General features: G+C 42.9%; 1 protein-coding gene across 1 annotated transcript in view; it reads left to right on the plus strand.

The window, feature by feature from the left end:
• The window catches only part of STAR (steroidogenic acute regulatory protein), a 30441-nt gene extending 9964 nt beyond the window's left edge, over window positions 1-20477 (plus strand). The window contains exons 3-7 of the mRNA XM_078668164.1: window positions 2987-3114; window positions 3228-3386; window positions 10521-10705; window positions 12081-12174; window positions 13535-20477. Coding sequence (XP_078524290.1) covers window positions 2987-3114; window positions 3228-3386; window positions 10521-10705; window positions 12081-12174; window positions 13535-13657 — 689 coding nt within the window. The 3' untranslated portion in view covers window positions 13658-20477. The remainder of the gene's footprint in view (window positions 1-2986; window positions 3115-3227; window positions 3387-10520; window positions 10706-12080; window positions 12175-13534) is intronic.
• The last annotated feature ends 448 nt before the right edge of the window (window positions 20478-20925 follow it).

Consider the following 20925-nt stretch of genomic DNA (forward strand, 5'->3'; position numbering starts at 1 on the left):
CGAGAGCATCTACTGTCCAAATCTCCATTCAGATCATCTGAGATTCTCCCTACAGCTTGGTTGTGGACCATCCAACTGACCCCTAGCTCACCTGATCTTTCTCCCATGCCATGCATGTTTACCATCCATAACACCGAAGACTTCTCACATCTTACCCTCCCTCCCCCAAACTCATCCCCAGATCCCTTGAGCCTGGAACTCTTCATGATCCTCTTTCCTGGGTTACTGGGCATTTATTTAGTCCAACAATTATTAGGACAGGAAACTGACCCAGAAACACATATCCCATTAAAAGAGAGGTCGAGCCATACAGTCTTGAACCCATTTAAGTGCAAAATAAATATGTCATTTGGGCCCATATGTATCAAGATACCCATTTGCGATTCTCAAATAGCGAGTTTTAAGAAATCGCTATTTGAGAATCGCAAATGGGTATGTATGTACAAAATCGCATTTGTTTTGTGATTTCTTAAAATTCCTTAATTGCGATTAGCAAATTGCGAATCGCAATTAAGGAATACTTTCCCATTCATTTCTATGGGCCAGGAGGTCCATAGGAATGAATGGGCAATTATTCTCAATTTGCGATTCGCAATTTTCTAATCGCAAATTGAAAATAATTTCAAGGGTGCAGGGGTGTCCAAAGTACACCCTGTTGTACCCCTGAAATATGCATGGGTGCACATGTGGCGCAGATACATGCCCCAAGGGCATGTATGTGCGTCACATGGCACTTTGATAAATGCAAAAATGTGCATTTTTCAAGGAATTCGCAACTTACCACCAACTAGAAGTTGGTGGTGATTTGCGATTCCTTAAAGACATTTAGCAAATTTTTTTTGCTTTATACATTGCATTTAAGGAATCGCAAAATTTGTGATTCCTTAAATGCAATTGCAAAATAAGGAATCGCAAAATCGCAAATTTTGCGATTCCTTATTCTGAACCAGATTTTGCTTAATACATACCATGTAGCAAATATGCATTCGCAAAGGCCGAAACTCTGCGAATTTGCTTGATACATATGGCCCTAAGTCCTTAGCATTTGGAACATTAAACCAAGCACTGTATGCAACTGCGATGTCACTGAGAAGCTGGTAACTGTATAAACTTCAAGGCCCACAATGCAGTGAGAGAGCAGGAAAGAGGAAGAGTTATTAATGTCAAGATGCACACTTCGAAGTCGGTAACACTACTTTTTTGGAGTGTTAAAATATATTTGTTTTGGAATTAAATTGGATCTAATGTAAACTATACAAACACATTTCCCATGATTATTCTCATTTAATACATTGGCTTCATTTCGGAACCTATTCACATAAAAAGAACCAAAAGAGAATAATAATACTCAAGGATTATTATGTCCGTTTTTAACGAACAAAACCATATGCTCTTGGGTTGGACTTAACATTCCTTAGCAAATAAAATTGCTCCTACAGGTACAATTTGTGGAGAAGTGTCTCTTAAGCAGAGTGCTCTTCCAAGAAGGGTAAGGAGATGCACACATTTTTAAGGGCGGCCTCAGTCGGACATTAACAGACTTCCATTGCAGCAAGGTGCAGGAATTATGGGGCAATGCAGGACCAAATTATGCACCAGGGTTACTAAATTAAGCATCACTGGCACGAAAATTATGGGGCATCTCCCAGTATTTGCACATATTTTAATACCACCCTTTCCACCTCCAAGAATAAAATAGTATGTGTAAAACATGCAGAATGTTCCATGCAGCAGAAAACATGGCCGCAAGCACCCACACACCTCTTGCCATAAAAGATGTGCATCTTTTATTCTGTGCTACAAGATATGTTTTGAAAGTTGTCTTCAGTTTTTGGTCTCTGGGAGCCCTCTTCCCATCATAAAAGTGCACTCCACACCAATATTGAAACATTTCACATATATTTAGGATGTTGCCATCTTCGAAAAAACAATCCACCAAATTAAATACCTGAATAAAGCAAACAACAGCCGAAAGGAGAAACCTTTTGCGAAATATCTGGCATGGCTGTATGCCAGATGTACAGGAGATTTGCTAACTTTTGCTCTGAGGTAGAAATAGTGGGGTAGATTTACCAACATTTGGCTCGATGCAGCAAGACAACTTTCTGCGTTACCGCAAATGGAGAGGGCAGGAATTCGCCATATCTACTATCTTATGATGCATTAGTACTCACCCTCTGCGCTAATGCACTTGTTGCTGTCAAATGCCAACGCAGACACCCCTGCGCCATGGTGCAAGCGTGCCGGTGTTACGGGCAGAGTTGTTTTTGTGCAGAAAGGGACACCTTCCCGAACAAAAACCAATCCTTGGTGGCATTTTCCTCTTACTTCGTGTGCTACAGAATGCAGCACATGTAGAAAGAGGAAAAAATGAGGAGAAAGAAACATATTTCTCCTTATAATGAATGCCTCCCCAGGGAACACCCACTCTCCACCCATGGAAGGCCTTCTCAGGGCAGAGTAATACCAGACAGCAACTTGTGCTGCGTGGCATTACTCCAGTCTTCTAGGCCACGCAGAGCCACGCAACATGACTCTGCGTGGCATAGTAAATCTCACTTAAGGGCTTGTGATGCCTTGCACCACCTTACGTGATGCAAGAGCAACACAAGCCCTTAATAAATCTAGCCCAATATTTTAGTTACATTTTTAATGGTATGTAGTAGGTGGTCGACTGTGTGGCAACTGCAGAAAATCCATATTTAAGCTGTAAAAGCTGAAGCTGCAGAATCAAAACAATTGAAGATGACCAGCCCATACAAGGAAGAATGAGTTGACAGTATCAGCGAGTAACTCTGTATTAGTTCTTCTGGCTTTAAAGAAGCTCTGTCTGGGAAAGCTCCTGATAGATGGCAGGTGCTTCTGCAGCCCCCCTGCCCGAAGAGTGGAATCCCGAGCTCCCTCCTATATACGCCACCTATGTTTGTGGAATATCCTTCTGGATAGATTACATGAACATCCCTGTTCTCTCTCCTGCCCCCTGCAGGCTCCCGGCTGGAGGAGAATCCCTTTAGTGAGATTGAAATGTCCTACGTCAAACAGGGGGAAGAAGCCCTGAAGAAGTCGCTGAAGATTCTGGAAGAGCAGGATGGCTGGAAAACGGAGATCGAGGCGGTAAGACAAGTTTAATGTATTTGGTGTAAATCGAATGCGTGCCATTTTTCAGCCTTCTCCAGGGTAAATTTTGGTCTGATGGCAATACATGATTTTCTCTGTTTTTCTATTAGCAAAATGGTGACAAGGTGCTAAGCAAGGTGCTGCCGGATATCGGGAAAGTCTTTAAATTGGAGGTTGTCGTGGACCAGCCGCTGAACAGCTTGTATGGAGAGCTTGTGGACAGAATGGAGCAGATGGGCGACTGGAACCCCAATGTTAAAGAAGTCAAGGTGGAGTAGAACATGGGATCAATTTTAATCTATCTTCTATATAGGATGGAGGCCACAACTCCAGGGCAAGATGAGGGGTGGATGGATTCAGAACGACTTGCTGCTGCTGTAACCTGGAATTAGTTAATGCTTTTTACACTGTGGGAGGCTAGCTCCTTTTTAAACTGTGTCCTGTATAAAATTTGGTCATACTCGTAAATTTGCACTTTAGCTCGGATTTCTGTTCCAAATATCTTTTAGCGACCCCACACTCCCTTATCTCTCGCACTGCCTGCACTATAATTGAATTTAAAAGCATATTTCACCATTTCGGTGATTTCCTCGCCGCCTCACGCCCGTCCGCCATCTTGGGTGTGGGCTAGAAACGCTGACACCACGCTTTGGGAGTTAGCGGGCTAGTCTTTGCGAGTGCCTTTCAGGCAAAGACTATTTAGGAGGTCACTCGGCCAGTGCGCCGATCAGATTCAGAACGACTTGCTGCTGCTGTAACCTGGAATTAGTTATTGCTTTTTACACTGTGGGAGGCTAGCTCCTTTTTAAACTGTGTTCTGTATAAAATTTGTTCATACTCGTAAATTTGCACTTTAGCTCTGATTTCTGTTCCAAATATCTTTTAGCGACCCCACGCTCCCTTATCTCTTGCACTGCCTGCACTATAATTGAATTTAAAAGCATATTTCACCATTTCGGTGATTTCCTTGCCGCCTCACGCCCGTCCGCCATCTTGGGTGTGGGCTAGAAACGCTGACACCACGCTTTGGGGGTTAGCGGGCTAGTCTTTGCGAGTGCCTTTCAGGCAAAGACTATTTAGGAGGTCACTCGGCCAGTGCGCCAATCAGATTCAGAACGACTTGCTGCTGCTGTAACCTGGAATTAGTTATTGCTTTTTACACTGTGGGAGGCTAGCTCCTTTTTAAACTGTGTTCTGTATAAAATTTGTTCATACTCGTAAATTTGCACTTTAGCTCGGATTTCTGTTCCAAATATCTTTTAGCGACCCCACGCTCCCTTATCTCTCGCACTGCCTGCACTATAATTGAATTTAAAAGCATATTTCACCATTTCGGTGATTTCCTCGCCGCCTCACGCCCGTCCGCCATCTTGGGTGTGGGCTAGAAACGCTGACACCACGCTTTGGGGGTTAGCGGGCTAGTCTTTGCGAGTGCCTTTCAGCCACACACTATAAGAATCCATCAGTATGCAAGCGCGCAGCGATCGCGCGCAGGATCGTGCCAGAGGAAAGCCCGTCTGTGCCCGTCCGGGCCAGGACGGGCCCAGGGGCCACAAACTCTGGTCGGGCACGCACATACTCGCCTGAGGCCCTCTGGGCACTAAAAACAGACTCCATCGGTTTAGATGAGGCCACGCTGGTCAACCTGCACGCTGAAGCCCTAGTGCAGATAACAGGTATAGGCTCCATGACTCTTCCCACACTTATCCCCCAGCAGTCACATGGCCTGAAAATAGCAACTCTTAACACGCGCTCATTGCAAAAGCATTATCTAGAGGTCTTTTCTCTACTACTTGACAGAGAAATTGATATTCTTGCCCTCTCAGAGACATGGCTCGGTTCAGCATCAACGCCAGACATCTTGGCTGCCCTACCTCCCGAGTATGATGCGATTTGGTATAATCGCCCAAATGACTGCAAGGGGGGGGTGTGGCCTTCTTGTTCAAAAAATGTCTCGCAGTGAAACAGCTCATTGCAGAAAACTGTGCCTGTGCGGAGTTGTTAGGGATCAAAGTCTCACTTAAATCCTCATGCATTGTGTTACTGGTGGTATATCGCCCGCCGCAGAGCTCACCGGATTTCAATGATATCCTTTTTCAGCTTCTGACGGATTTGGCCTCCAGATATAAATCCCTTCTGGTGGTAGGTGATTTTAATTATCACTGGGACAAGGTACCCAGAGACCCTATTGTGACTGAGTTTGAAGCCAATCTCTCGGCGCTCAACCTACAACAGCTAGTGGTGGGTCCGACTCATGTGAAGGGCCACACACTAGACCTTGTTTGGTCTTCTTTGCCGAAGACTGAAATAACGGAGGTTAGTCCCTGCATCTGGTCTGACCACTTCATGATAAAGTGTTGGGTTCCAGGTGACCCTGTGTTGGCTGCCCCAAATAACTCTAGGAGGAAAGTACGACCTTGGAATAAGGTTGAGGCCGACTCTTTAACTGCGGCCCTGCTCTCCTCCACTCCCCCTACCATGAGTGGTACAAATTTGAACCATGATGCTACGGTGCTAAAGACCTGGATACTTGCCGCCCTGGACAAACTGGCCCCTGAGCAGATGGAGAGGACTAGATCCAAAGGGAAGGGAGCACCATGGTTTGATGCTTCTTTGAAAGAGAAGAAGCAAGCCCTTCGTAAGGCAGAGAGAAGGTGGAGACTCCATTATTGCCAAATGGAGGCTGAAACTTTTAAAGCCCTACTCTTAAAATATAAGGCAGACATCCTGGAGAGAAAGTCAGCTTTCTATGAGGGAAGAATTAGGGAGGCGTCAAATATACAGCGAGAGACCTTTATGATATTAACCCCTTCTATGCTAATGACAAGGTCAGCTCGTCATGAAGTACCACTGGACCTGTGCTTATGACGAGTTGACCTTGTCATGAACAATGGTAAAAAAGAGGACCCAGCGCAGCAGAAAAATACCCTGTAGCATTGAAGGTGTTAAGGGAACTTACGCAACGAGAAGGGAAAATCTCTACGGGCGATCAACCAGACTGTGACTCCTTCCAAACTTTCTTTCTCCAAAAGGTACAGGATATCATTACTGATATCCATGCACAGCTAGTTACAACCATACTGCCTAGTCAGACTGCTCAGGAGCCGGTTAGAACTTTGAACAGTTTCCCTCCCATCGACGACAAATGCCTAGCGGAACTTGTTGGCCAAATTACGTCAGGTTCTAATATAGATCCATGCCCCCAAAAAATATTTAAAATGGCCTTGCCAGGCATCCAGCCCCAGGTGCTGAGCCTACTGAATAACTCATTGAATGCAGGCTATCTTCCAACTCAGATGAAAGAAGCTAGGGTTTCCCCACTCCTAAAGAAAGCAGGCACGGACACGAAAGCCTTAAAAAACTATAGGCCCATCTCACAGCTACCATTCCTGAGTAAGATTCTAGAAAAACACGTCCTGAGCACACTAGCCGGCCATCTGGAGGAACACCATCTCCTTCATGCCAGGCAGGCTGGGTTTCGCCCTCAACATAGCACAGAATTAGTCATGGCCTCGGTCGCCGATGAGTTGAGAGTCAGGGCAGACAACAAACAGCCATGCGCCCTGATTCTCTTAGACCCATCAGCGGCCTTTGATACGGTCAGCCACACCATCTTGCTGGACCGTATCGCGAAACTGGGGATTACAGGCCAGGTGCTCAAGTGGCTGGAATCCTTCCTGTCAGGACAAACTCAGAGAGTACAGCTGGGAGACCAGTTGTCTGGGATCAGTGACGTGACCTGGGGGGTGCCCCAGGGGTCGGCATTATCCCTCCTGCTTTTTAACATCTATTTACAACCGTTGGTGGAAGAGCTTATGCGTATGAACTGTGAAATATTCAACTACGCAGATGACACCCAGCTATTGGTCCAGCTGGAAGACACTAAAGAGGCCCAGGTATCAGTGAGGAACTTGCTCAGCTTCACAGTCAACTGGATGACTAACAATCTGTTGAAAGTGAATGCTGATAAAACGGAGGTGTTGGTGATCAGCAACCGAGAGAATCCCTGGAGTGATCTGTACTGGCCCCCGGAGTTAGGAATCACTCCTTCTCCTGGGTCAGTGGTAAAGAGCTTAGGGCTGAGGATCGATGCGGATCTCTCGATGGCCCCTCAAGTCTCTGCTGTGGTTGGGTCTTGTGTAGGTGTGTTGAGGCAATTACGTAAGCTAGTCCCCATCTTATCTGCCTCCACCCTGAAATCGATTGTATCTGCCACAGTTATCTCGAGACTTGATTATGGCAACGCCTTATATCTTGGCCTGCCACAGAAATTGCTGAGGAAGCTGCAGGTAGTTCAAAATGATGCAGCTAGGCTGATCCACTCTTTGCCTAGAAACTCGCATGCAACTCCCCTGCTTCAGAAGTTGCACTGGCTTCCAGTGAAATTTCGAGTTCAGTTTAAATGTCTCTGTGTGGCCCATAAGGCACTCTTTGGGAAAGCCCCAGAGTACATTAAGGAACGTTTGAAGAGGTATGTTCCTGGAAGACCTCTGCGCTCAGGCAAAACCTCCAATCAGACTCAACCTAGGTTCAAACTAAAAACCAGAGGAGGAAGGGCCATGTCTGTGCTTCTCCCGCAGCTGTGGAATGAGCTCCCGGCCATTCTGAAGGAAGAATCACAGCTACTACCCTTCAGAAAAAAACTGAAAACCCAGCTATTTAGAAAGCCATTGATTCCAGTTTAGGCGGTGAAATAGCAGAGGGCTTTCCTGGGGTACCGGTGTGTTATGTTTTTCTGTTTTTAGCGCTTAGAGACCAGTGGTGATAGGCGCTTTATAAATAATCCATAACATAACATAACATAACATTCACATATTGGGCCAGGTGTAAACAAAAATTCTCCTGTAATCGCCAGTAGAAATTCATACTAGGTCAGTAGGGAACGGCCAAATAGACCAGCTAAGTTTTGAAAGAAATTTGCTGGTAGGTCAAACAGTCCAATGAGCCTACAAATTGAGAGATTTTTATGGAAATTGTTCACAAGTTTGCATCTCGATAAGGGAGACTTAACCTTTAATCCTTATGAAATAGATACAATGGATTGCATTTAAATTGATAGTAAAATCGAGAGTCCATTCACTTTGTGGGGAGTTATATAAATGGTAGATGTTGATTTCTAATTCTCATTCCGGTTTTCATTGGTTCACTAAACCCCCTATCAGAATTGCCACTTATTACCAAGTCAGTCAAAGTCTCAGTAGGGTTTAGTAGGATTTATGAAGCAAAGTTGGCGAAGGCGTTGGTTTTATGCAAACTTTTCCAGCTCTCTATGCATTATGAGTACGAGAAATCCACTTTGTGGAGTGCAAGTCACTCCACTTTAGATTCCTTGGAATCACGTCTTTCCAGAAATGGATTCCGAGATCTCATCTTTCCAATAACCTATAGTGTCTCGAGGTATTCCAGGATGAAAATCAGCCTCGCAAGCTAAACTGAAACACAACTGAATAATTGGAGCTAAAACTGAATACGCTTGGTGCTCTTATTTTTACGTATCCCCCTACTAAGGTTAATTTACATGTGTGCTACAGTTTTCATTGAGCGCCGTCAACATACTTTGAGACTCATTGTACTATCTCATTGACACTGAAATCTAAAACAAGATGAGGGAACGAATTGCTTAATGTATACATGGTCTGTGTCATTTTACTGTAAGCAGAAATGACAGTTTTAGCAGCAGTCAGAATAATGTAACATGCTTCCGCCATCTTATTTTAAGTCTGTGTTAGTTAGTCCTTCTGTGGATCACCACAATAGTATCATTGGGGTTGCTGCTCGTCAGCAATCTGCGTTGAATGAATTTCTACTATGATTATACGTACTTTAAAAGTGTGTTTTGATGTTTAAATATTAACTTGAAATTGCTCTGAAAGTTAATGGTTAAACTACACCATCCACCTAAATTTCTAAACTTCCATTGTACCGAACTGCGCCCCCGTAGTGGGCTAATAGTTTGGTGATGTTAACCTGCATTTCAGGGGCACTGTATTGTTGTAAACTTCCTAGTTTTCTTTTAGGCAACTTGTAAAAACTTGGGTTTTTATGTTTATTTTTTGCCTACTGTTCGCCTTTTGTATTCTTAACTATGTGTATATTTTAAATGAGTATTGAGATGTGTATAATACACCTTTGTTGTTGCTCAAATGAAAATTAGGTTTAGGATACACTGTTGTGTTTAACCTTGCCCGTCCTGCACGTTGACCAGGCTACGTTCTCCATTTAGTCATAGTTTGCAGTTTACTATTGCACACAAATGTATTTAACAAAATACCACTGGCAGCAATTAATAATTCTTGATATGGGGCAATTTGGAGCTAACATGAAGATCTGCACAATTTACCACCCACGAAATCAAATACCATCAGCAACAAAAGGTTTATTTGGTCTCAGTTTAAAAATCTTCCTCTCATCCCTATATTATTTTCACTTGCAAAAATGACATTTGGCGATCCTGCTGAAGGTTCAGTGAGGTCATTGTGCTAGGGTAACACACAACATTCACGAGCATTAATGCTACCGGAGTACGCTGATCTTTAATCATTACCCCAACCCCATAACCAATCCCTAGATCTGATTTGTTTCTTGAGATACGAGACAAAGCGCTGCTCTTATTCTTAATTTTCATAGGGTGGCATTGTAACCAGGTTCAGAATGGTAGCTTTAAGTTTAAAAAGCTCCTCCTAGCCAACCTCTTTCACTCTTTAGGCTTCCTTGAATGCCCATTTACACTCAGGGGGAGCGAGAAGCAATCCAATTTAGGATGCCCTCAACTTCCCAGTGTATATCATTCCCATTCCTATCACAATGATAGTGTGAGTAGGTGGGCTCGGTGCAGTTGTAAGCAAACTGTGTAAAGCCCCCCCACTCACACTAGGTGTAATGGGTGAGGATCCGATGATGAAGCATGCCACCGGTGGTGCTTTTGGGTGAAGATCCCAAAAAATAATCTAAGAGATTCCTACGGTCCCTTACATAACCACTCATCAGAGGACTTATAAAGTAGGAGCAACCTCTCATTCCTTGAATGCCCCTCAGTCCTTGATACTATGCTTAATATAAAGACACTCATTAAAAGGTATGCATCAGGTATCATGTGACCTTCCGTTGCATCAGTCTTGAGACGTCCAGATTACATACTTACCAATCTGCCTGAAGACGCACTTCAGAATAGGGGTGCAGTTTTAAATACTTGATTAAAAGAAACAGCAAAATAAACATACATTAAAATAAAAAACAAAAAATATATAAATAAGAAACATTTTAGGCGTGGAAGAAAAAGGGCCCGACCTAGAACCAAAGGAAAAACTTATTTTTGTAGTACTGTTACTTTAAGAGAAGAGTGAACATATTTCACCCATATTTAGACTACATGGTCTGACATTTTGTTTTGAAACATTCAACAGATCCTTCAGAAGATTGGGAAAGACACAATGATTACACACGAGACTGCGGCCGAGACAGCGGGTAACCTTGTGGGACCACGCGACTTTGTGAGCGTGCGTTGCAGCAAAAGGCGAGGCTCCACCTGCGTACTGGCAGGCATGTCCACCAGATTTGGTGCAATGCCAGAACAGAAAGGAGTAATTAGGTAAGAATATATGGCTTGCCGAATGTTTCTTTCCCATTAGTAGGTTTCAGCAAACCAAGGTGTGGATGTTGCACACATGCAGTGGGAATCAAGGTGATGTAGTTGCATCATGAAAGCTTAATGTAGGCTGGCCTACATGGGAATCAAGAAAATGTCCACAGAACAGCAGTCTTTAAAAGACAGCAATAAAAGCGGCACAGACCTGCATAGGCCTCACATGTCACCGCATGAGTACAGGCCTTTTAACCCTTCTATAGTGCTGGGTCTTTCCGAATGGATCCCAGTTTCTCACAGGTTATGTGGTGCCTGATACTGAGAAGATTACACTAAAGCCTAAGTCGCCTTAAATCTTCCTCTGCCTCTGTAGACCAGTCCATCTCTGTGCTAAGGGTCTTAAGACAGTACTCAGTGTATGCACAATAAGCATGCACAGCATAATATGTATGTCACATTTTGCATTTTTTCTTCATTTCACTTGGTTTTAAAACCTTTGACAGACAATGACCCAAGTCTTACAGAACTGCAGGGGCCAAAATAAATCGTTATCAGCCACTCTGAAATGATCAGATCTGTAAATGTGCATACGTTTTCCTGAAATTATGCTACATACCTCCAAATCCCTGTGTAAATGGACTTGTGAGAGAAAGGAAGCTACTCATCTGTTGACCCTACCGCATGCTAGATGCATTCTCTGAAATAATAATGATCCAAATTTGGGAGCCATTTTCGTGTCAGCCCTGTTACTTTGGATTGAGGCTCATGGGTCTCAAGCAATGCTCCGTCTCTGCTCCACAGCCTTAGAAAAGTCAATGGGCACCTCCCCCGCTCTACTGGATCAGATAATATAGATTGAACAGCAAATGGAGCCAGTTGGGGCGAAGACACTGTAACCTTCTCTTCATGGTGGCCATTTTGAGCTCTTGCACATAGGTTTTCACTTTATAACGGCCATTTTGAGGATATGAGCCTGTGTTCACCGTTGAGTGGCCATCCATGTTGATTGCGTTTACACTGCCAAGTGTCTTTTTGAAGACATGTTCTCGTTTTCTTTACATTGAGGTTGCAAGCGGCTGCTATTGCATTTACTGATTGGTGGATAGAGTGTTTTCTTTTCTGTGTGTTGTCATTTACGAGGGTTTCTAGTGACAGATCAGAAACAAAGTTTAATGAATTGTTGTGGAAAGTGTGAATTTTGGTGGAAATGTTTAGAATGTGCCTGCAATGAATGGAACAAGCAGCAGACATTTTAGGGAAAGAAAAGACATACACATGGTACTCGGATGCACAGTAAGGACTGACAGAGGTGGCAGCCTTAGCAAACACAAACTTGCAATTTGGAGTGATATGTCCGTCTGTCCTTTTAAACCTCTTGCAGAGCTGAGAACGGCCCTACCTGCATGGTACTTCACCCCTCCGCCGGAGATCCTACTCAAACCAAGCTGACCTGGCTTCTCAGCATCGACCTGAAGGTGAGTTTGGAAACGTCCCTGGCAAGAGCGGGCCTTAGATCATGGTGGTGGAGAATATGTCTGTGATTTTTTTGTAGAATTCTCTGATTCTGCAGATCTAGCTCCATGCACTCTCAGCATCTAGAGTGCATACTCTTGTCTAGATAAGAACAGACCCATACATAGCTTATACATGTATTATAGAGGCCAGTAGTACGTTATTGTTCCGGTTACAACCAAACTCCCATAGCAAGAGGCAGGTTTGATACCTTGACCTTTAATCCTCCAGGACCCAGAGGCACCACACATATACGGCCTCATTTATGAAAAGTGCTGGATCGCTGCGTTAAAACAGCGATGCAACACTTTTCACTGCACCCTCCTTGCAACACCATGGATGCGCTGTATTTACTGTACTATGCTCCATGTCGCAAGGAATGACAGATGCATCATGAATCCTGACGTATCTGTCAGCACAAAACTCATGCATGGCTGGAGTTGTGTCGTACGCATGACGCAACTCCAGCAATGCACGGGGGAGGCCTATACACATTGCACTGCGTCATCCTTCAGCCTGTTATGAGACAGGCGTAAGGTTTTGATGCAGTTGCGTCCTAGAAGTGGTGCAGTGAAATCTGATAGATTTCACTGCGCCACTACTACAAGGCTTTCTTGCAGGGGAACGCCCAACCTGCATACATTATACCTGACACAGGTATAATCTGGCACAGGGGTTTACAAAGTGGCGCATCTGCCTAATGCGCCATTTTGTAAATATAGCGCAGCGTGGCACATTGTTTATGCCACCGCTGCTTCACAAAAAGTGACGCAACGGCAGCGCAAAAGTGTTGCTAAGGGCTCATACATAAGCCCCAAACATAAAATATATAGCATGCGCGCTGGTTGACCACCGAAGTTTAGGGACACGTTGCTCTAAGATAAGTCATTATTAACTTAGTTACAGGGCTGGGTTTCACAAAGTAGAGTATTTCAGCAAAGCAAATTATAGTTATATATGTGAGTCCCAACCATGCTGGTGCTGCCAAAGGTCTTTTTAAAGAAGGTTATGTTCAGTAAGTGGTACAACTACTGCAGAATAAACAAGTCACCATTTTTATCAGTTGTTGACCAAGTGGTCTTAATAATTATATTCATTTTTGGCACAAAATGTTTCCCAACCTGGAAGACACATTCTATATTTAATGTAAGTAGTATGTAGACAGTGTTCATTAGTGTTAGGATGTTCTCGTAACAGGGACATTTCTTGGACCCTGAAGGGGCCAGGGAGCTATACATATACTGAAGGAACTACAACCTTGCACACTCTAAGGCTCAATTCTAAAGGTACTTACCCTGAATACTTTTGATTTTCTCCCCAAAGGGATGGCTGCCCAAATCAATCATCAACCAAGTCCTATCACAAACCCAGATAGACTTCGCCAAGCACCTTCGCAAGCGGATGACCACAGGCAGCACCGGCAACATTGCACTCAACATCTGCTGAAAGGATCCCATCGGTGTTTGGACATTGCTTTGAAGACACCATGTTTCGCAAATTACCACAATGCATTTTCCGCACACTCTCACATTCAGGAAAAAAAAAATGAATATCGTCTCCTTATTCCACCATCAGGGTGATGTGAATTGATCATAGGGAGTTGTGTGGAGGATGTGAGGCCCAAAAAATATTTAACAAGAACAAAGTTTACATCATTCAATATTTAAGTGTTCTAAAATGGAGCTGAAGTTTCCTAAACTAGTGAATTGTTGATTTACAAAGACAAAGTAGTCAGATGGTCAAATCTTTGCAAGGAAATTTGAGAGAAGGTCTGTGTATGGAGATGTATATTTAAGGAGAGACAATGCTAAAACGATTCCAGTGGTTGTGACCATGCTATCTGTTATGTTGTTGGTTGCCGTGTTGTGCTGTATGCCATATGCTTAACCGTATGGCTCTATTGCTGATGTACTGCGGATCCTTCTTTATTGATGGAGTGCTGAGCATATCTGTCCTGTCACTTCTTTACTAATTTTGTTAGATCTCTTCTTGCTATTCTCTATCTATTAGCATTGTCACTATGTGCTTAGTGTGCTCTCTCTCTCTGATTTGTTTAGCTACTCAGCCGTTTAGACTGATGGGGCTGTTCTTATATACTTAATTTGGGAGGGACTCGATTGCTGTGCTGAAAATCACTGCACAGTCCCTTATGTCCTTAGTACCTTCACACATTTGCATCTGTGCTCAAGCTGTTAGAATTGTCCTTCCTAGGCTCAGTGTGCTGGATCTGGTCCTGATGGGGCTAGCTTTTTACACTCTTCCTTAAATGCTTTGCTTGTTGGCATTGCGCTGGATGTTCCTAGTCTGTTGTTCAATCCTGATGCGAGGGACCTCTTGGCACCTTCTCACTTGACTCGCCTGATGAAATCTTTCTAGATCTGCTTCACTGGTTTCACTGACTTTTGCATACTTAGGGCCCAATTTAGAGTTCGGTGAACAGATGGTACACTGTCGGGATAGTGGTGGACACTACCTCTGACACCCAAAGGGACCTCCGCCCATCATATTTAGAGTTGTTTGACAGCCCTGCAGGCAACTTTGAAAATTGACAGGATCCGCTGATCTGGTGGTTCCTGTCAATGTATGAAAAGATTGATGGGCGGTGCTGTCAGGCATGACAGCTGGCCATCAACTTTTCCAGTGTTTTTTGTTTTTCTAAAACAATTTCCCAAAGTGGGAGTTTGATTTTGAAAAACAATAAAGTAATTGCCCTCAAACCCTGGGAGGTTTCTCATTCTTGTTTTTCCTGACCCTTACTGCCAAGTTTTGTCTGGAGTTGACCAATAGGAAAAAAACAACTTTACATTGGCCACACTAAATTGGGCTGACACCATAAAGTCCTTCCTCCAAGAGGCCTACTCCTTCAGGCTGTTGGAGGAAGGTTCCATCGTAGAGGGGGGTTCTGTCGAAGAAATACCGACAGTCTGCCCAACTCAAAATATGGAGAGCAGACTAAGAGTTTGGTGGGTACGACTCTGTTCGTTTGATGCTACTGCCACTGATGTTTATTGTCGTTGGCACGGTTGTTGATGTGCTTAGGGTTTTGGCACTGTTTCTTATGTGCTTTCTTTGTTGGGTCTTGGCCTGCTCTGCTTTATACTAAGGCACTGCTCCTTGTATGCTTAGCCCATTTGTACAATTAAAATGTCTTTCATCTGAAGAGACTGATCCTTACTTGTTTAGCACTTTGGCACTGTCTTGTGCCTCATCTGTTAGCATTGTCTGTACATACGGAGGGTGTTTGCTGTCCTGCTCTATATGCCCCTTGCATACTTTGCTTGTTGACATTGTCCCACAAGTTCCCGGTCAGCTGGTACTGTTCCTGATATGGTGGTATATGGGCACTCCCAGTCTTACGTGTTTTGCTTGTTGACAGGTTTTCAGCCTAGCTTCACTGAACCTTAAGTGCTTACTTTGCTGCTTTGCTTATTGATACTGCTCTGGATAACACAAATCTGTTGGTTCTATTCCTGGCTTAAGGGCTTCTTTGCACTCTTTCATCTGCTTTGCCTGTTGAAGCTGTTCCAGATTTAACTAACTAGTTTCACTAACTCCTCCCTGCTTAGTGTGATACCCCTGTCCTGGTATGTTCAACCCTTTGGCATGGTCTCTTCTCTGCCATGGATCTACAATAAGCTAAATCAGTTCTCATGGCTTTCTAGAAATCCTCATTTTGCAACTCAGTAGAACTCTCGGTACACAGATCCCCTCCTTTTTGTCACAAAGCCTTATCCATTTACTCCAGTGGTGCACCTGAAGAAGGCTCTTTTTGACCTAGAGCAGGAATGACAATGCTTGCTGCAGAAGTCCATTGCTTAGGTAACTTATTACAGCAGTCAGAGTCTAAGTCAACACAGGAAACAGTCACTCTGATCATGCCTTCAATTGCACTAAAAGCAATTTTTGTAATTGTTTGCCATAATGGATCTTCTTTCAAAAAGCATGAATACAGCAATTTGGACCATCACACCAAAGAAAACTTTCAAAGTTCACAACCAAAAGTAACTAACATGTCCAAGATTTTTTTCTGCAAATATACTTGGTGCACAAAAAGTGCTCAAGTAAGGGATACATTAATAATTGGGAATTGTAGTCAACATACAATGTTGTGCTCTAAAAGCATGAGGGCATATCCTTTATGACCTACTTTACGGGATTGTAGTATCCCTAGTACCGCATTCAGCTGGTCTCAAGAACTACTTTATATGTTATTTACGGATAATTGTGCTCTATGTAGACAACGCACCGAATTGTACCCCTAAGGTAGACATTTTCATATCCAGTGACGGATAAAGATTTTTAGATGTAGCGATCTATCTCTGTGTAGTAGACTGAGTGTAGTTAGTTAGTGTGGTCCAAAGCATGACATCAAATAATTCGTATTTGCTTTTAAAAGCCCAGAGGAGTCTCTTTCAAAGCAACGGGTGCTCTTTTAAGGATCCACTGACCTGTAAACCAGGGCACAATTCTTAGGAAAAGAGCTTGTGAGAGTTGGGACCAACAGATTGTAAAATCCTTGTATTAATATGCTTATTTTATTTTATTATTTTATTTATAAATGGCTCTCCTGTTTGCCACAAAGGGATCAGACAGTGTGGCACTGTCTTAGGATACTTACAACTAGTAGGAGTGAGGGTTCTCGTTCTTCTAGTTTGCAGAGATGGCACCAACAGGCGGGTGGCAATGCATGGGCTGGGTCCCAGTTTTGCACTGCAGTGCCTTGAGCCTCATTCAATTTATTTATGAAAGATCTTTGCGCCACTCGAATAGCAGCTCTGTACATTCCGAAATTAAAAATGTCCTAAGATTAGAGAACGTAGTTATTTATTAAATATTTATTGTGCAGAGCAGATACGGTGTACTGTAAATATCATATGTGTACGTTATCTATGTATGTTATATAAAATAGAAACAAATGAAATCCAAGGGTTTTTACCTGGAATTTTGATCAAGGCATAGAATATGGGCCACATCTTTGTTAAGGTGAAGATGCTTTGATTTATTCGGAGTTTCAGCAAATACATGTCAACGGATGCACGCTCACCTTCCGTTGATAGGCACTGCGGCATAAGAGTGATCCAGAAGAACATATAGGTAGCTCCAATCTTTGAGCTGAACAGTTTCTTGGTTTCAGATCAGGTGCAAGCACTTTAAGGCCGTAAAAACACGTTTTTCATAGCACTTGTTAATTCATATCATCATCATGTATAAAAGTGCAGAGGGAAGATTTGTGTCATTAAAGAAAATCTCTAGAAGCCTTCTATGAGAATACGAGCTTTGTAAGGTTACAAGCCAAGAGACAACTTTAGTAGTAAGGCTTGTACACTAGAGTTGACCAATGCATGTGAAAGCTGAACAGATCATGGACTTCTGAGGCCAGATTTATCAAGGGCTTGCATTGCCCTTGCATCACGCAAGGTGACGCAAGGGTCACTCAAACCCTTAGGTGAGATTTACTATGCCACGCAGACCCACCATTCATGGCTCTGCGTGGCATAGTAAATCAGGAGTAACGCAAGGCAGCGCAAGTCACTGCTTTGCATTATTCGGCCTTAAGAAGGCGTTCTATGGGTGTTCCAACGTATCCACCCATGGTTTAGCACATTCCCAGATTTACTAACCCAAATAAACCAGGGAGCGCGTCTAAATGGTGCGCCTTCCCAGGGAAAGCGTAATGAGCAGAAATATTTTTATTTCTCCTTGTTTCTTTCTACTTGGGCTGCATTTTGCAGGACACATAGAAGGAGCAAAAAGCCTCAGAGGATTGATTTTGTGCAGGAAAATATATTATTTTAATATAAATCACTAAAAGCCTCTTTGCTGTAGGTTGCTTGCTCCATAGAGGGAGGTGGTGTAGAATGATTTTGAGCTCTTCAGTCTGATGACACACAAAAAAATTCCCTTCGCTAACTAACAGAGCTGAACCATACAGCAATAGCTAAAAATAGGGAAATGCCTAATTGTATAACAATGTAATTTTTAAAAAAAGCAAATTGCTTCAGTTATACTACACTCACAGCTACATATATGAAAACATAATTTTGCTAGGACAGTTGAGACACATACAGCAACGAATTTCACAAATGCAGCAATAGATTATGAACTGTTAGCACATGCACAGAATGTCAGTGGATCTAAAAACAATGCAATGTATTATCTTTGAGAAGTAAAATGTAATGTGTCCTCGGCTAGAGGATTTCCTCATTGACTCCTTGTGAGACCCTCACATTGTCTCAACAAGTAAAGCCATCCTTGATCAACTGGTCATACAGAAACTAGCAGAAGACCATAACACCAGTTTCCTTATAGTCTGCACTCACAATCACTGCAGACTTCATGTGCCCTGGACTCTCTCCTCATCAGGATTGCAAGACTTAGACTGATGAGAAGGAGATTTGGGATCGTAGTTTACTTTCCGTTTTGCGACCTGAACTCTAATCCCACCTTCAGCACTTGAACAAAAAATAAAGTGACTAAGGCCAAATCCACTATCTCCTTGTACCTCAAATTCTAAACAAGTTTTAGGTTTCATAAGTGTGATGTTAAAAAAACAAAACTATTTTGTGCTTTTCCAAATGCATTTTCTCGCCCCTCTCTCCATAATCTCTTATCCCCTGCTCTATGTACGGCACTCATTTTGGAGAAGCCTCTACTGCAATACATTTCTTTTGTAGAGAGGTCTCCTACTCATTGGTGCTAGCATTTGCCTATGTCCAATAAGCCCTCTCTTGCTCTCCAATAGTTTTGAGATAGACATGCAAAACATGCTAAAAGTAAAAAAAAATTAAAAAAATAGCAATGGATTACTGAGGTAGATTGAAGAATGATTGTATCCAGAAATCGTCATTTCAATTTTCAGAATCAGCAATCATCTCTTGTTATTTTGGCGTACATGTCTACAAACGTGGCCAGAATTCTCTTTTGCGATGGGAGCTCACCTCAATCAATTAGTAAGCATGGAGGTTAGCATGAAAAGATGGGAAGATGTATCCACAGAGATGAAGGTGGATACCAAGACTCCTCATGGTGTACCGCTCTTCTGGGCTTTATCCACCGTTAAAGAGATGCACCTCCGGCCTTCCACTCCATGTTCCTTTACTATTACCTATAACTCAGCACTTTCAGCAATCCTGTCTGCCCACTTTGCTGAAAGGCTGCCTCAAACAGAGGCCATACTTTCAGAAGAAATACTTGCCTGGTGTAATCCCAAGCCACGTACCTCCCAAAACACGCATCCTAGATATTTTTGTGCCCACTGAAACTACTCTTTTTGCAGGCATGCAGAGTAGGATCGGGAGTACTGGGTTAGCACCCAGTCTTTGTTTATGACACGGTCAACTGAAGGGGGGCTTTGAGTTACCCATTCATGTATTGGACTATTTCTGATTTCAAACTGCTCTCCCACACCACAAATCACCTATAGAAACTGTGGAAATTGGTACTTTTTGTAACAAGGGCCTGGATAACAGTCCTTTCAGAAAATAATGTGATCATCTTCCTCTGCAAAATGACCATCCATTTTCTCACAAATATTATGCTAAATATTGTGAGCAAGCTATTTGCAGTGGGGCTTGCAGGCATATCCTCGTAGAAGTACAGACTTCTGTACAGTCGTGCCTCTCAATTTATCATGATTATATGGAGTGTAAATTGCAAGCCATCAAACCACTGTATGTGATATGAAAAGTACGTAACTTGAAGGGGAAGATCAAAAACGATGAGCTTTTTCTTGCAATGTTTGAAAAATTAAAATGGAACCTAAATGGGGGTCTTTGAACGTTTAAGGGAACTTTAGGAGGTGGTATGTATCTAATCATCAAAAGAAATTTAAGAAAAAAAGTAATTTTTAGTTATATATCTCTCTCAAGTTACACTATTTAAAACTTCGAACATTGCAAAGATAGTACCACTTAAAAAATTCATATTTCATATTTTGTGTAAAGGGGATGGGGAAAAGGCTGTTGCTTTTCAGAGGCACTTATGAAGTGGCTGGAGAAGCTTCAGACAACCTTCTAGCCACAGTATTGTGCTACACATACATCCCAAAACGGCTTCCATTTTGAAGACCATTGGCGCACACACGCACTGCCCCAATATGGCAGCCACCTCTTTGATTAGATTTCATATTTCCCTTATAGCTTGATGGGCTCATTGATCAACAAAACAAAAATCTTGTGCCTAATTGTCAATTCACGGGACCTGCTGTCACTAAGTGATTTTCCTTTGTGTATTGATTTGCTCCATCAATAAAATTATTCTCTTATGCTTCGAGTGTGTGTTGTGCTTTATCCTATTGAGATCCTCACAGATAATACAAGGATGAGCTGAGTCACTGCCTAATGAAACCTCTTTTGGCTCACTTGAATTTTTTTCTACTATACTCCTAATTAAAAGAACTCTAATGTAAGCGGTCCGGATGCTCCATATCTCCATCAATGGTCTACCATCTCTAAAACTGATCTGGAGTAGTACATTACATTGCACTTCCACAAATGTTGGCTACATCCTGGGTAACATATGTTGAACGCAAGCCATTACCTTAGACAGAAAGGCCAGCAGCCACACAACCACAGTTTGTTGGATCAACAAGATTAGTAAATCCGACTGCAGGATCATTTATTGGATTCACCGGATGTGGACAACTATACTGGGGGATGCAAATGCCACGGAACAAAGAGTTTCTCAGCAGAACTGCCCTCACTCACCCTCTGGAG

The sequence above is a fragment of the Lissotriton helveticus genome, chromosome 11 (assembly GCF_964261635.1).
Source record: "Lissotriton helveticus chromosome 11, aLisHel1.1, whole genome shotgun sequence".
NCBI classification, from domain to species: Eukaryota; Metazoa; Chordata; class Amphibia; order Caudata; family Salamandridae; genus Lissotriton; species Lissotriton helveticus.